At 47.0% G+C, this 17,182-nt stretch overlaps 1 protein-coding gene across 1 annotated transcript in view; it reads left to right on the top strand.

Annotated features, from left to right (window-relative positions):
* The first annotated feature begins 4,385 nt into the window (after window positions 1-4,385).
* Window positions 4,386-17,182, top strand: part of LOC113422868 (scavenger receptor class F member 2-like) — a 93,684-nt gene continuing 80,887 nt past the window's right edge. The window contains 3 exon segments of the mRNA XM_087942821.1: window positions 4,386-4,402; window positions 5,019-5,097; window positions 5,986-6,284. Of these exon segments, the coding sequence (XP_087798947.1) occupies window positions 4,386-4,402; window positions 5,019-5,097; window positions 5,986-6,284 (395 nt within the window).

Genomic DNA, 17,182 nt, shown 5'->3' with positions numbered 1-17,182 from the left:
CTGCATGAGTGACGACCGGTTGCAGAAGAGCCTTTTCCCAGGACAGCCTTTGAACTTCTGATTGGTCTCTGGATGAGATCACACCCCTTTCTCTGAGGTTTGCAGCTCTCGCAAAACTGCGATCTATTTAGCCACAGTTTATTAGGGAATCAAGCAGAGAGGGTTTGCAAGGGCTGTTCTGACCTAGGCTTCCCGAGATCATGAAGCTGACGCCTCGTCCCAATAAAACACCTTTTATTTAGGGTATAAAGGGAATTCCTCTCCAGCAAAGTCCCGGCAAACAGCTTTTCATGATATTTCACAATTACAGACTTTTATCAGGCTTGGGGAGTTGCCAGGCCGATATCTTCCTAACGCCACACTGTAGCAACAATCACTTGGCAAGAAGTCAGGAACAGATCTTCACCCTAACAAATTGAGCTAATTGTCTCCTGCAAACCCCACTCCCCTTTCGCTCCTCTTTATTCCCTATGGGAGGGGCCATTCAGCGTCCACCTGAGGCTTTACTCCCAAGTAGAACCTTGTTCCTTAACTGTTCCCTTCTCCTGGCAGCTCTGCGCATGCACACACTGGGAACAGGCTCCAGCTGTTCTTCTGCCTCACTGATCTCTGATTCCGAAGGCAGCAGTCAGACAGCCCTGGCCCCATCTCTGCCTCCGACACAGAGCCCTCGTCAGAGCCTTCCCTGCCAGACTCCAGGACTGGCCCATGTTCCTCCCCAACCTCCTCACTGTCCGAGTCTGCCATCAGCTCTGCTGGTGGGCCACAACAAGGACTTAGAAAGGAGTAAGAGAATTATCAGGAGCCAGCATGGATTTCTTAAAAACAAGTTGCACCAGACAAATCCTAGTTTGCTTTGACAACCTGGCTAGATTACTGGAGGAAGAGAATGCAGTGTGCCCTGACTTTAATAAGGCATTTGAAAAACAGGGACACGGCCTCCTTGAATAACTGGAAGAACGTAGGGATTGGCAGTGGGCTGAGCTGCTATAGCCAGCCCCTGGTCCTTACTTTAAGACTTGTAGACTTCAACTCCCAGAATTCTGGTTGCCAGAAGTTTGACACTTCAAATCCCACCAGGCTCAAGGTTGACTCAGCCTTCCGGGGTGGGTAAAATGAGGACCCAGATTGTTAGGGGCAATAGGCTGACTCTGTAAACCGCTTAGAGAGAGCTGTAAAGCACTGTGAAGCAGTATATGTCTTGTTCTATTGCTCTTCCTTTTCCCCCTTCCTTCCTTTCCTTTCCTTCCTTCCATGCATGGTGCACAGTGATTAGAAGGCAGTATTGCAGGCTGACTCTGCCAACTGCCAATAGTTCAGTCTTAACTGGCTCAAGGTTGACTCAGCCTTCCATCCTTCCCAGGTTGGTAAAATGAGGACCCAGATTGTTGGAGGCAAGAGGCTGACTCTGTAAACCGCTTAGAGAGGGCTATAAAAGCATTATGAAGCAGTATATAAGTCTAAGTGCTATTGCTATTACTATTGCTTCAGCCTGCAATCCAAAAGACGTCCACTAGATGGAAGTGTGCTACTCCATTAGGGACAGCCCAGCTACAGGAGAAACCAGCATTAATCTGCATGCAACAGAGCCAAGAACCTGAAGGCAGGAGGGGAGCGGAATCCCCGGCTTGCATTGCCCCAGGTTGTGGGCCCCCACTTTTGGTGCAGAAGAAGACCCCTTTATTTTATTGCAATGAAAGGCCAGTATATGCATAAAACTTCCTCTCTGAGCAAATCACAAAATGAACTCTGCCTATCAATCCAGCCGTTGTGCATGTTGCATATGGAAGGCAGAATTCAGCAACATGTTAAAAGTCGTGAATGTGTGAAATTAAAAATAAGAGACTATGAGAAGAACATCTGAAAGTAAAAAACTGCAAGTACAACTGGTCAGAATTTAGGTGAGGAAATTTGCCTAAATGTGGGGTTGTCAATTCTGACCATGCTGGCAAAAAACAATATAATTAAATGTGTGCAGGGGTTGATAAACCCTTCACTGCATGGCAACATTGGGGTACTAATCTGCCAAGAGATGTTGCAAGACTTCTGTGTCTTCCGGAGATGCCTGGGCCACACCTGCATTATGGGAATGGATAGGATAGAAATAGAATAGAATAGAATAGAATAAGAATAGAATAGAATAGAATAGAATTAGAATTAGAATTAGAATAGAATAGAATAGAATAGAATAGAATAGAATAGAATAGGAATGAATAGAATAGGAATGAATAGAATAGAAAATAGATAATAGAATAGAATACAACAGTGAATAGAATGGAATAGAATAGATTAGAATAGAAAACGGAATAATAGAAAAAGGAACACAATGGAATGGACCAGACCAGACCAGACCAGAGATGGAGACTAGAGCTGGGACTATGCCATCCCAGACAGAAAGCTGTCCATTATTTTTTTTATTGAAGACTTCCAACAATGGAACAACTCTACGGGAAAAGCTGTTCCACTGATTGATTGTTCTCAGTATCAGGAAATCCCTCCTTAGATCCACATTGGGTCTCTCTCTAATGATCTTCCACCTATTGCTTCTTGCCCTGCCCTCAAGTGCTTTGGATAAAAGGTTGATCCCCCTCTCTCTGTGCACGGCCCCTAAAGGAAGAAAAGGCAGCCATTATGTCAATTCATCCTTCTCTTTGTTAGGCTGGACTTATTTAGTTCCCTTAGCCATTCACCACACAGTTGAGCCTCCAGATCCTTTATAATCTTTGTTGCTCTTCTCTGCACTCTTTCTAGGGTCTCAATATCTTTTGTATCCTGGTGATACAAAATTGGACGCAGTGTCCTCACCAGTGCAGTCCAGTATTATGCTCTATGTGCGGCAACACCCATGAAAGCCAACCCAGTTCTAAGCCGCATAAACAGAGGGATCGAATCAAGATCACGTGTTAATACCACTTGATAAGGCCTTGGTGAGGTCACACTTGGAATACGGCATCCGGTTTTGGTTGCCACGATGTAAAAAAGAGGTTGAGACTCTAGAGCAGGGGTGTCCAACCTTGGCAACTTTAAGACTTGTGGACTTCAACTCCCAGAATTCCTCAGCCAGCAAAGCTGGCTGAGGAATTCTGGGAGTTGAAGTCCACAAGTCTTAAAGTTGCCAAGGTTGGACACCCCTGCTCTTGAAAGAGTGCAGAGAAGAGCAACCAAGAGGATTAGGGGTCTGGAGGCTAAAACATATAAAGAACGGTTGCAGGAACTGGGTAAGTCTCGTCTAGAGAAAAGAAGGACGAGGGCTGACATGACAGCAGTCTTCCAATATTGGGGGGGGGGCTCCTACAAAGATGAGAGGGTCGAACTATTTTCCAAAGCACCAAAGGGCAAAAAAGGCAATGGATGGAAACTAACCAAGGAGAGAAGCAATCTAGAACTAAGGAGAAATTTCCTAACAGGCAGAGCAATCAACCAACAGAACAGCTTGCCTTCAGGAGTTGTGGGTACACCATCACGGAGGTTTTCAAAAAGAGACTGGACAACCATTTATCTGAAATGCTAGAGAGTCTCCTGCTCAAAAGCAATAGCCCTTAGACTTATATACTGCTTTATAGTGCTTCACAGCCCTCTCTAAGCAGTTTACAGAGTCAGCCTCTTGCCCCCAACAATCTGGGTCCTCGTTTTACCCACCTGGGAAGGATGGAAGGCTGAGCCTGGTGAGATTTGAACTGCTAAATTGCAGGCAGCAAGCAGGCAGCAGAAGTAGCCTGCAGTGCTGCACTGTAACCACTGCCCCACTGCAGCTCAAACAGTGGGTTGGATTAGAAGACCTCCATGGTCCCTTCCAATTCTATTATTGTATGTTGTATGTTCTCATGATCTTGATGCTATCTCTCTGTTGGTGCAGCTAGGACTGTGTTGGCTTTTTTGGTTTTCCTTCCTTCCTTCCTTCCTTCCTTCCTTCCTTCCTTCCTTCCTTCCTTCCTTCCTTCCTTCCTTCCTTCCTTCCTTCCTTCCTTCCTTCCTTCCTTCCTTCCTTCCTTCCCTTCCTTCCTGCCTGCCTGCCTGCCTGCCTGCCTGCCCCCAATTCCAAGGACAGCTTAGAACAAATGAGAGAGTAACAGCCCAAGAGACTACACTAGCCTGCATGGGGAAAGAGTCTTTTGAGGGGCACATTTTCTTCTGACAGGCAGCCTGGGATCAAAGAGAGAGAGGTAAACAACTGGCATTCCTCGGCTGGATTCACATATTATTCTAAGATCCCCTTTCCTGACACCACCATTTGTTCAAGGCACAGTTGGCGACTCCACCCTGCATCACCCAGCAAGCCAGGCAGCACCTTTATACGTGGGAATCCGTCTGTTCCGAGGGGCCGGAAAAGTGACCGTCACTTATTATATCCCACTGGTCGCAGGCACCATTCTAGCAAGTCATAAATGAACACAGGCCATAGGTCAGTTGGGCAGAGGGAAAGGCACTCTGTGGGAAGGAGGTAGCTGGTCCTTCTGGGACTGCACTGATGCAGAAGAGCCCAAGAAAGGATTGGGGAAAGAATGGGGGTTGGACAGTGGTGGGATTCAGCCGGTTCACACCAGTTCGAGAGAACCGGTTGTTAACTTTCTGAGCAGTTTGGTGAACTGGTTGTTGGAAGAACTATTAGGGCAGAGAACTAGTTGTTAAATTATTTGAATCCTACCACTGGTTTTGGACCACAAGCCCCTCCTGCTCTTACACCAGAGAAATACCAGAAAGGGTTGGACAGAAGCGGCTTCTCATCACAGCAGGTCAAAAATTGTGATGTCCTTTACATCAAGCTGGGGACTTCATGGAAGGTCCATGAAGCTTTCTTGGCAAGGACAGAAAATGAAATGGAATATTAGTAGCTTGAGTTGGTAGTTGTGTTGTTGGTTTGAGCTTGGCGATTTGGTTGCAAACTTTTCCTCCCCATTTGAGTGAAGATTGTCTCCTTGAATAGGGACGAAACATTTGCAGCCAAATCACCAAGCTCGAAGCTCAAACCAACAACCATAAGGACAGAAGGGTTTGGCCCTGGCTTGTATCTGTTCTAGGATCCCGTTTGGTCTTTCAGCCAAGACGCTCCTCAGAGGTTCAGCTGTCATTGCCTGTGACAAAAGCAACGATTTCCAAGTTAGTCCAAAGCCTTGGAATTTCCAGGAAGTGTCTCTTCCAAGTGTTAGCCAGGCCCAACCCTGCTTAGCTTCCCAGACACAAGAGCGGAGGGCCACCATCCTAGGTCAAGCTTTGGAGGCAAAATCAGGGCCACCAGAAGCCAAACAGTTTAAGGCAGGGGTCTTCAACCTTGGCAACTTGGAGGACTTCAACTCCCAGGATTCCCCAGCCAACCTTGGCAACTTTAACCCTGGAGGACTTCTGGGAGTTGAAGTTCGCCAGGCTTAAAGTTGCTAAGGTTGGAGATCCCCGGTTTAAGGGACTCTCCGATTCTCCTTTAGTTCTGCTGAATTCTCGGGGCTTCCCTTTCTGCGAACTTCCCTCTTCCTAACCCAGGTTTAGTTTGAAGCCTTCAAACTACCGGTCATTCCCCCGAGATCCGGCCACTGCGGACGCCTCGTTCAAGGGAAATCTCACCATCTGCACCGGCCAGTCCCGGGCATCCAGTCCCAGCCACGCCCGCAGAAAGCCCCCGTAAAGGGGCTCCGTTCACACAAACCCCGCTTGGGCTTTCCAGGGCAAGCCGCCTACCTGGGCAGGGCGAAGAAAGCGGCGGAGAGGGGCATCCCGGCGCCCGCTTCCAAGGGGAGCCGAGCTGCGGGGGCGAGAGGGACGGGGCTTCCCTCCCTCCCTGCCCGCCCGAGCGGGCTTCTTGCGCGGTTCCAGCCCGGGGAACCGACGCGCGTCCGCCATTCATCCGGAGCGCCTGGCGCGCGGGGCAGCGGGGAAGCGAGGCGGCGTTGGGCGGCCGCCCCGCCCGCTGCTGCTCCCGCCGCCGCCGCAGCGCCCGGGGGCGAGGGGCGAGGGGGGCGGCGGCGACGCTCTCGCGCGCCCGCTTCCGCCCAGGATGCTGGAGCAGTCAGGAGGAGGAGGAGGAGGAGCCGCCGCCGTCGGGGAGGCGAGCTGCCCCAGGAGGGCCGGAGGAGGAGAGCGCAGCAGCTCCTCACGCATGGAGACGCCGCCGCCGCCGCTGAGGGCCCGGCTCGCCGGCGGGGGAGCGGCTGCGGGGACGGCCGGGCTCTGCTACCCTTCGCCCCGCCGCCGCCACCGCCGCTGCTGCTGCTGCTGCTGCTGCTGCTCTCCTCGGGCGGCGGGGCTACGCAGGAGCTGAGTCCGCGCGGGAGGAACGTCTGTCCGGCGCCGGGGTAAGAGGCAGAAGTGGGATGGGCGGCTGCGCTGGCTGGTCCTGGATGGCGGGCTGAGGGGGACACTGAGTGGGGGGACGGAGACGCTTCATCCCAGCCAGACCTGAGGCGAAACTCTCCCGCCTGCTGGGCCCCCCAACCGGAGCCCCGGGAACGCCGCCCCCGCTTCCCTCCGAGGCCGAGAAGCAGCCCGGGCTTTTCCAGCTGTGGGAGGCGGCATTCCCCGCCTAACTTCCCCTCACACACACACACGCCCGTCCGGGGCTGCGGAACCGGGTGGTCGGGGCGGGGGGGGAATGTCCAGCCACCCCGACGGGGGCCACGCGGACGGGCAGGGAGGCCAGGCGGAGCCGGCGGAGGGTCCCCTCACGCGGGGTTCATCCCTCCCCCGCCGCTGACAGCTACGGCGCTCCCTCCCCTCCGCCCGTGGCCCGAGCGCATTTTGACACCACGACGCCGACGCCCCCCCGGGCAAGTTGGGCTCCAGGCGCCTGTTCTCCGGAGGGACCCGGTTGGTCCCCCGGGGATGAGGGGCCCTCCTGAGTTAGAGACCCGGTTGAGCAAGGCAGGAGCCCTGGCTGGGGGGCGCCTCTTGGAGGGGGCTAATTGCATCCCCTCTTAGAAGCCTGTGTTTAAATCCCGAGGGAAGGGTGCCAACTGCAACCCAGCCTCCCCTTCCACCACCACCCTCTCTCTCCTTCTTGTCCCCCCTCTCTTTCTCCCTCCCTCTCTCTCTCTCCTTCCCCCCTCTCCCTCTTTCTCTCCAGCAAAAAACACTTTCTGCAGCGCTAACCCACCCATGCATCCCAGCTCAGAAAGCGGATTTCTGTCCCTTCCTCCTCTTTGCAACCCCCCTCGCCCCCATTGTTCCCTGACAGCCATGTTGAGCCGTGAGTGCAAGATTTCCAGAATGAAAAAAATCCACAGATAAAAGGCAGGCGCCGAGGTTTTTGGGGAGACCCTATAAGTTTCCCCCTTTTTTTCCATGAGGTTCAAAGAACAACTAACACAGCCCCCCAAACCCATCCCCTTCCAAGTGTAACCTAAAACCCAGTGGAAAGAGACGCTACATCTGTTTTTGATTTAAAGTCTTGCAAACAAGCTCTCTTCGGTGGAGGCCTTTGCAGATTCTGCGGTGGAATTTCTGGCTGAGCTTCGTTCCCCCCCAAAGTTCTGTGGCCCACATTTTTCCTACGGAGACAATGTCTGTTTTGCAATGGAAGAAAGCCCGTGGAAAGGGAGAGGGTGCAATTTAGCTTTTTGTGGGCATTAGAGAATGTCCTTGCCCTGCAGATTATGTGTTCTTGTTGCAAATCAAATCTCCAAGAGTTTGACTGCAGACGTAGAGAAATGGGGGATCACACAAATGGGGGGATGAGGAGTTTGCTTGCTTGCAACAGCAAAAGAAGCTAGCAGTGTCTGCAGCTGGACCCTTGATTGCTTGGAGCACATTTCTTAACTAATGGCATTTTATTTTAATTTCTTAAATATTAGCAAACTAGCTCCTCCTTCAGAGGAGCACGTTCTGTTCCATTTCAACCATCTCCATAGGAAGAGAGCTGGCAACCTCCACAACTTTGGAGATGCAGCTCCTGTGTGTGTTTTCATTGATGTGTCAACTAGCCTTGACAAAGGAAAACGCAAACCTCTGTGTGGCTGTCCTGGCTTGGATGTTGCCCAGGGGGCTTGTTTGTGGGCTGGGTTTGCACATTAGACTAACTGGAGAATTTACAGGTCAGCCTTTGTGAGAATCCAGGCTTATAAGCATGTATCTGAGCCTTTCATGAGCCACACAAATCCATGTGATTCAGGATTGAAGAATCAGGGCGCCCTTGCCAAAAAAAGCCCATTAAAAAGTAGTGGGGTACTAAATTTGTAAAGCAGTATTAATTACCATTTTATAAATTATTAGTAAGACCACATCTGGAATACTGCATTCAGTTTTGGTCACTATGTTGAGACTTGGAAAAAGTGCAAAGAGGAGCAACTAAGATGATTAAGGGCCTGGAGAAAATAGAATAAGAATAAGAATAGAATAGGAGCAGAATAGCAGAATAGGAGCAGAATGGAAGAGAAGAGAAGAGAAGAGAAGAGAAGAGAAGAGAAGAGAAGAGAAGAGAAGAGAAGAGAATAAAAATAGAATAGAATAGAAGCAGAATAGAATAGAATAGAATAGAATGGAAGGGAAGGGAATAGAAGGAAGGGAAGGGAAGGGAAGGAATAGAAGAGAAGAGAAGAGAATAATGAATAGAAGAGAAGAGAAGAGAAGAGAAGAGAAGAATAGAAGAGAAGAGAAAATAAAAAATAGAATAGAATAGGAATAGAATAGAATAGAATGCAGAATAGAATGGAATGGAATGGAATGGAATAGAATAGAATAGAATAGAATAGAATAGAATAGAATAGAATAGAATAGAATAGAATAGAATAGAATTCTTTATTGGCCCAGTGTGATTGGACACACAAGGAATTTGTCTTTGGTGCAAATGCTCTCAGTGTACATAAAAGAAAAGATACATTCATCAAGAGTCAAGAATCATCAGGTACAACACTTAATCATAGCCATCGGGTACAATAAAGTATGCAGTATGAAGAACGGTTTCAGGAACTGGGCATGGCTAGTCTAGAGAAAAGAAGGACTAGGAGGCTCATGATAGCAGTATTCCAGTATTTGAGGGGCTGCCTCAAAGAAGAGGGGGCCAAATTATTGTCCAAAGCATCAGCGGGGAGGACAAGAAACGAGGGATGGAAACTAATCCAGGAGAGAAACAACCCGGAACTAAGGAGAAACTTCCTAACAGTGAGACAATCAACCAGTGGAACAGAAGTTGTGGGGGCTTCATCACTGGAGGTTTCTAAGAAGGGACCGGGCAGCCCCTTGTCTGGAATGGACTCGGGGCTCCTGCTACTAAGGAGAGTCAAATTAGTTTGGACCAAACTCCTGACTGGCCCATGGTTACACCTGGTTGATCAGAGCCCTCAAGGCTAATAAGGCACCAGGTGCAGTTAATGTCCTGCCAGAAATAATCAAAAAGAATGCCAGTTGGTGGGCTCCACTTTTAGCATCTCTGCTTACATTTATAGATAAAACGGGCCGAATGCCAAGAGATTGGGGATTAGCAATTATCATACCAATCTATAAAAAAGGCAATAGAAATGACCCAGGTAATTATAGACCTATTAGCCTTCTGAGTGTTATTAGTAAATTGTATGCCAAACACCTAAACTATAAACTTCAGGATTGGCTAATTTCCAGGGGGGTAATTAAAGATGAGCAATCTGGTTTTAGAGAAGGAAGATCTACGGTGGGTCATATCTTCGTACTTCACCATCTGGTTCAAAAATACATGAATACAAAAAAAATCTTCTCTTTTCGTGTCCTTCCTTGATTTTAAGCAGGCCTTCGATTCAATATCCAGGAACACTCTCTGGGAGAAACGCCTCCGATAAACCATCGATAAACGCCTCCTTTTCCTCATACAAAAATTGTATGATAAGTCCACCTTGAAAGTGAGGTGTAATCCTCAAGGGCCTTTAACCGGCCCAGTAAGGGTACAAAAAGGGGTACGGCAGGGTTGCATCCTATCCCCCTCCCTTTTTAACTTGTACATTAACCCTCTGATCAACCTCTTACAGAACCCTGATTTACATCCTCCAAACGTAGCACAACGTAAAATCCCAATTCTCCTGTATGCCAACGATGCTGCCATAATCTCACAAACTCCAATAGGACTGAAGAGAGCAATTATGGCAACACTTGAATTTTGTAAACAGAATAAGCTGGTCCTTCACTTTGATAAATCAAAAGTTTTAGTTTTTGCTAAAAGACCTGGACAATACTCCTAGAAAATAGAAGGGTATAGTTTAGAACAGGTCAGGACATTCAGATATCTTGGGGTAGTTTTCCACTCACAAGGGACATGGAAGGCACATCTGGATCACACAGTGCAAGCAGCTTATAGGTCCTCAAATGCAATTAAACACTTTTTTTACACCGGTGGAGGGCAATTAGTACCTGCGGCCTTGAAACTTTTTGAGGCTAAAACATTGGCACAAATTCTATATGGGGCACACACCAAAAAGACTTGCTAGAACCTATACAAACCAAATTCCTGCGAGCCATCTTAGCTGCACCCAAAGGAACTCCAAGTGCCCAGGTAAGAATTGAGACAGGCATGCCTCAAATTCAGGTAAGAGCCTGGAAGATGATGATCATTCATTGGCTAAAAATGCATTTCTTCCCAGAGGGACTAACCCCTCTAATATTGACTGATAACTTCCCCTCCCCCTGGAAACAAGCAATAGACCACAAGCTGGGCTCTTATGGGCTCTCACCAGTATTCTTAATGTCCCCAGGCTTTGACCAAGCAAAGCAAGTAGTAATCCATAGATTGAAGGGCATGGAGTTCCAAGAAGAACTAAATAGGTTGGCTTGCCACAGCAGGGAGAGAATTAAACAGGGAGTGTGGGAATCAGCAAGATATCTAAATGATCTGATCTTCCCAAAACAAAGAATAGCATTCTTCAGAGCCAGATTTACTATTTTCCCATCAGCACTCGTTCAGGGCAGGTATAAGAAAACACCAAAAGCAGAACGGGTATGTATATGTGGTAAAGGAGAAGTTGGAGATATCTCACGTATTTTATTGTACTATACAGAGTATATAGGTCATTGTGTATTCTCCCCTTACTAGAGAGATTGCCAGGGAGGGCAGACAATTTTTATGTAGACTTTCTCCTCCAGTATTCAAACCCAGCTATTATGCGTGCAGTGGCAAAATTCTGTGTTGCTGCAATGCCTACTAGAAAAGAAATTGGTTATAGAATTATAGCTGTCAATTTGTGACAATTTTTGGAGATAGAACAAACTTTGGAAAATGATATTTACACACATACTTATTGACTCTCCACTCATATAAACCAGGGAATGCCCCTAACTGTTTGAGAACATGTATTTTCTTAACAGATGTTTTTATCCACTATTAGTGTATTATAATGTGTCAGTATTTTTATGTATATTGTAAATAGTGATGTCTTTTGCTGGTCTAAGACCGTAATAAAGTTATATTCATTCATTCATTCATTCATTCATTCATTCATTCATTCATTCATTCATTGGGTCTCTTGCTTGAGCAGGGGGTTGGACTAGAAGACCTCCAAGGTCCCTTCCAACCCTATTCCAATTGTGGCATCAGGAGGGCAGTCCCAGATATCATATTGCCTTTATCTACCCACCCACTCACCCACCCCTGTGTGATACTGTGCAATAGCTTAAGTGTTTGGACATTGTATCAGCACAACAGGTGTGCCTTGTTAGTTATAGAAGGCAACTCTGGGAGCCTTTGCATTTGGTTTCCGGGAAGGGAGCCCTGAAGACCTTCCCAGCCTGGAAGGGCCTCCTTACTCTGTCCAGGCGGTGAAATGTGCATAGGGCCAAGAGGCGTTCCAGAATCAAAGCCTTGGGACCCAGCCTCGCAGCAGTTGAGCTGCCTCTAAGAGCAGTTTGAAAGACTTTGTTTGGATATGCAACCTGTCAGGCTCATTAACTGCTGTCCTTTCCAGCATCTCAGGTCTTCTGTTTGGTGGCAAGGTGAGCAGGCAGCCAAACCTCCCCCCCCCCCCCAGCCTTTTAGGTGCTGCTTACACTACACTCCCAGCCCTTCTACTTCCCCTAGATCAGAGCCTTCTTTGGAGCTGCTCCTGAAAGGACAAAAGCGTTACCACTAGCACTTAGACTTATATACCATTCCATGGGGCTTTGGAGCATTCTCTGAGACAGCCTCTTGCCCCCAAAATCTGGGTCCTCGTTTTATCAACCTCAGAAGGAGGGAAGGCTGAGTCTGCCTTGAACCGGTCAGGATCGAACTCCTGGCAGTGGGCAGAACTAGCCTGCATTACTGCATTCTAACCACTGCGTACCATGGATGGATGGATGGATGGATGGATGGATGGAAGGGAAAGGAAGGAAGGAAGGAAGGAAGGAAGGAAGGAAGGAAGGAAGGAAGGAAGGAAGGAAGGAAGGAAGGAGGAAAGGGAGGGAGGGAGGGGAAAAGGAAGAGGAAAAGGAAGAGCAATAGCAACAGCGCTTAGACTTGTATACCGCTTCACAGGGCTTTACAGCCCTCTCTAACCAGTTTACAGAGTCCGCATCTTGCCCCCAACCATCTGAGTCCTCATTTTACAGACCTAGGAAGGAATGAAGACTGATTCAACCTTCAGCCAGTCAGGATCGAACTCCTGACAGTGGGCAGAGTTTGCCTGCAATTCTGCATTCTAACCACTGCGCCATCTGGGTTTCCCCTGTTTGTTAATATGGGTGCTTGCTAAGATTGTAGCCATCAGCTGGTTGGTGATTGATTTGTATTAAGAATTTTACTGCTTTATCTTGTTTTCTGTTATCTGAGGTTTTGTTGTCCAATACATGAAACAGGTGAAGCTATCATAGTAATAGTATGATGCACATCATATTTGCAAAATACTGGGATCTCCTTGTGGAACTCAGCTCCAAGAGGAGCTAGAAATTATTTAAAGAAACTAGCCCTCGGGGTTAAAAGTAGAGATGTGGTTAATTCTTGTAGGACACAATTTGAATTCAGGCAAGCAGGTCCAAGATTCTGTGCTAAGCAACTACTTGTGGCTTTCCAATTCTGCTGTCCTAAAGGTATTTTGTGTTTGTTTGTTTGGGTGCAGAAGAAAAGGGAGACTGCTGTTTTGTTTTGTTTTGTTTTTTGTCAGCACCTTCAAGTTTGTTTTTCAAACATTCTCCACATACCACCTTTTAGGCACTTTGCAAACTTCAGCTGCTTCGGGGACAGAAAATAAGGAAGCAAGTAACATCTCGTGGAGAGTCAAACTCATTGCCAGGATGATGCTTCCTCATATCCCCAAGGGTGGGGCTGTGTTAGTTCCTTTTCTTGCCTTTTCCCCCCCTCCCACGCTTTCAAAGAATCAGACTGACTGTGTTTCTCAATCTTGTCAGTTTTCAGATAGTCACTTCCCAGAATTCCCCAGCCAGCATTCTTGATAAGTTTCCCTCCAGGAGAGATCCAACCTAGAACTAAGGAGAAATTTCCTGGTGGTGAAAACAATCAGTCAGTGGAACAACAGGGCTTCCAAATGTTGTGGGAGCTCCGTCACTGGAGGTTTTCAAGAAGAGACCGGACCATCATTTGTCTGAAATGGTATAAGGTTTCTGCTTGAGCAGGGGGCTGGACTAGAAGACCTCCAAGGTCCCTACTCTGATTGAATTGAGCTTCCGTGCAGCTGTCCCAAAGGTGCTTTTTCAGGAGGCAACTGGACTTCCCTGTTTTTTGAAGACATCTCACCCAAGAAGCTTCTTCACCTCTGACAGGATAGCGGGGAATTGGAAGGATTTATATACCTTGCAGCCAGAGCTGAAGAAGCTTCTTGGATGAGTAGTGAAACGTCTTCAAAAGAAAAACCAAGAAAGTCCAGTTGCCTCCTGAAAAATCACCTTTGGGACAACCATCACCTGGAGGACTGAGGATCTCTACAGACTTTTAACTGGACAGGTAGGCACCAGGTTAGAAACCAGGAGATGGGGAGTCCTAGTCCCACCTTAGCCATGAAAGCCAGTTGGGTGACTATGGACCAATCACCAGGAGGCCGTGAGTTCTAGTCCCACCTTAGCTATGAAAGCTGGTTGGATGACTTTGGGCCATACACTGCCTCTCAGGCCACTCCCACATCACAAGGTTGTGTGAAAATAGGAGGAAGGGGTATTAGGCATGATCACCACTTTGAGTTATTTATAAAAGCCATAACACAGGATAAAAATAAATAAAATGAAAATAAATAAAAGTGTAGTTAAAAAACCAAGTTACCTTGCCTTGACCCATTGCTTGTTCTTAAAGGTCTTGCCTAAATCTTGCTCACTATCAGATGCCTTGCAGATAAAACTTCTGTGTGATGCAAGGCAAGGCCCTTATTATTGTTGTTGTTTTATTGTTATTATTCATTAAACATGAAACTCAGTCAACTAAACATTTAAAAATGTATCACAAATACCGTTGACTGGCGCTAATGGTTGATACAGGTTGCTGCCAGCATCCTAGGTATCAACCAAGTACTTTCTTAAGATGTACGGTGTTCCGAGTAGCCCAGTTTTTTGCAGTTCCGCTGGTGTCATTGCAGGAAGCTGTAACTTCTTGATGTGTTTTATAAAATTCTTGGACATGGTACCAAGTGCCCCGATGACAATGGGTATCACTGTCACATGTTTCATCCATAACCGCGTAGTTTTGATGGCCAGGTCGTGATATTTCGTGATTTTTTTCCAGTTCTTTTTCTTCAACTCTGGCGTCTCCTGGTAGCATGATATCAATAAATTGTACGCTTCGGTTTTTGACAACTGTGATATGTGGCGTGTTGTGTTCCAAATGACGACCCATCTGTATTCGAATTATTATTAGTAGTAGTAGTAGTATTAATATTAGTATTGATGATTATTGATTATATGACCATCAAATTGGGGTTGATTCTTAGCCACAACATAAATTTCCACTATACAACATGTAATAACCTCAATTACTAAATGTAGGGAGAATCAGGACAAGTTCTCTCAATTTATTTTGTTTGTTTATTTGTCTTGTAAAGATCTTTTATGTGATGTGTTGTGTGTAGGTTTTTTGTTTTTTTTAATCTGAGTTTGGGTAACTCCCTGCAGGAAAAAAGGCATAACAACTTGGCCATAATGATTTCGATCTCTGTCAAAGGAGAGCCCCTCTCAGATAAATGCAAGAGAAATTTTCGGACACCTAAAGTAAGATTAAAAAAACAGAGACTGTTTGGCAGGGGAAGTTGCAATGCTGATTAGTATATGTTTGAATAAAAAAAATACTCAAAACTATGGGCAGCCTCACCAGGTTTCAGTCACACTAACTTTAGCAGGATACCAGCAAAGTGTGATCCCATCTTAAAAGCTCTTAAAGAAGACAATTCTTTGAATCCAAGATAGAAAATGTATTGGTGAAAATACAATGTTTGGGAGGGCTCCTTAACATACTGCTATTTTCCAGGCCAGAGGTCTCCAAACTTGGCAACTTTAAGACTTGTGGACCTCAACAAGTCTTAAAGTTGCCAAGTTTGGGAACCCCTGTTCCAGGTCGTTGATTTTACATCAGCAAAGAAATTACTCAAAAGTAATCTTCTCTCCGAATCTTTAAAGGGCCCCTGCTCCCCCACAGAGGCCAATAGTGCAGAGACTGGCATAATATTTCTATTTTCTCCCGCATAGGAGCGGAAGTGCCACCTTTCCCTTCCTCTCTCCCAGGAAAACCATCATGGGTGTCCGAAGGTCAGAAAGGGGACAGAAGCTGGAGTTAGAGAGGCAGGTTCAGAAGCAGCTGTGCTGGCAGCCTCAGACACCTGCAGGCAGACAGCGGGTTGGAGAGGCCAGAGACAGGCCAACCCAGGAAATCAAAGATGGCACATGTTCGAATTTTGTCCATAAAGGTCTTGTCCAGAAGCAGCCAGTTTTGGTCACCACATTACAAAAAAAGATGTGGAGACTTTAGAAAAAGTGCAGAGAAGATGATTAGGGGACCGGAGGCTAAAACATACGATGAACGGTTGCAGGAGTTGGGTACGGCTAGTCTAGAGAAGAGAAGGACAAAGGTGACCTGATAGCGGTCTTCCAATAGTTGAGGGGCTGCTACACAGTAGAGGGGTGTCAACTTATCTTCCAAAGCGCCAGAAGGCAAGACGAGAAACAACGGATGGAAACTAATCCAGGAGAGAAGCAACCTGGAATTGAGGAGAACCTTCCTAACAGTGGGAACAATTAACCAACGGCACAGAAGTTGCCTTCAGAAAGTTGTAGGTGCTCCATCACTGGAGGTTTCTAAGAAGAGATTGGAGAGCCACCTGTCAGAAATGGTACAGGGTCTTCTGCTTGAGCAAAGGGTTGGACTAGAAGATCTCCAAGATCCCTTCCAGCTCTATTCTGATTCAGAAGAAACTCCGCATCTGGCCCAGGTTCCTCCTCTCCTCCTGGCGGAGACAATGGGGTTCCCATAAACAGTGGAGAAGCACAAAGGGGCCGTGGGAATTGATTGGTTGGAATGGTGAATCTCGAGGGGGGAGGGCCTTCCTTTGCCATTTGCTCCCCTTTTGGATGATGAGCAGGTCTGCCTCCCACAGTTCCTGGTACCCAGCACCTTAAGCACCATTGCCAGAATCTCCATTGTGGCGTTGGGGGCATCAGCGTGCCCACAGACCCCTCCCGTGGATGATTCCAGGGCCCCCCTGATTTTGTGCTGTTCCTGGCTGTGCCAGCATGCAGGCATTTTTGAAGGGGTGAGACCTACCCCTCCCTTGGCTTACTTTCCCCATTTCAGATTTGCCCCAGAATGTCTGGAACGCATCGACAACTGTGTGAGAAAATGCTTTGGGTGCCTGATTGTATCCACTGATCATTGCATTTCACTTAATTTTCTTCCATTGATCTTCTGTGCAACGTTCTTGTATTTTTAGTTTATTTTGGTTTTCATTGTTCTTTGTTGCTGTTTGTTGCAAAGAGCAAGTGAAATGAATGAAATTGCTAAGTGAAAACCCAGTTAAAAGGAAATCAAAGGAATAGGATGAGGAATCTTGAAGCTGGGTTTACGTCAATTTGCCGCAGCCATCTCCATCTCCCAATTTTGCCAGGGCCAACTTGCCATGCGGAACTTGGCGGGACAATTTGCCACAGGACAAGAGTTACACTAATATCAAAGAAATGGTGGAATAGAATCATTAAAGAAAGGATGCAAAAGGAGGAACAAAATGCAATGCGAATGACAAAAATTAAAATAAATTGTAATTTATTTTAAATAATTAAATTGAATTGGTACATTGTCCCAAAGCGAGTTGGCCATGGCAGGTTGGCTGCAGCAAGT

Source organism: Notechis scutatus, chromosome 13, assembly GCF_049901735.1.
Source record: "Notechis scutatus isolate UNSWTSFEM ecotype Mainland chromosome 13, rNotScu1.2, whole genome shotgun sequence".
NCBI lineage: Eukaryota > Metazoa > Chordata > Lepidosauria > Squamata > Elapidae > Notechis > Notechis scutatus.
Note: the sequence above shows the minus strand (reverse complement) of the source record. Positions and strands in the feature narration are given on the sequence as shown.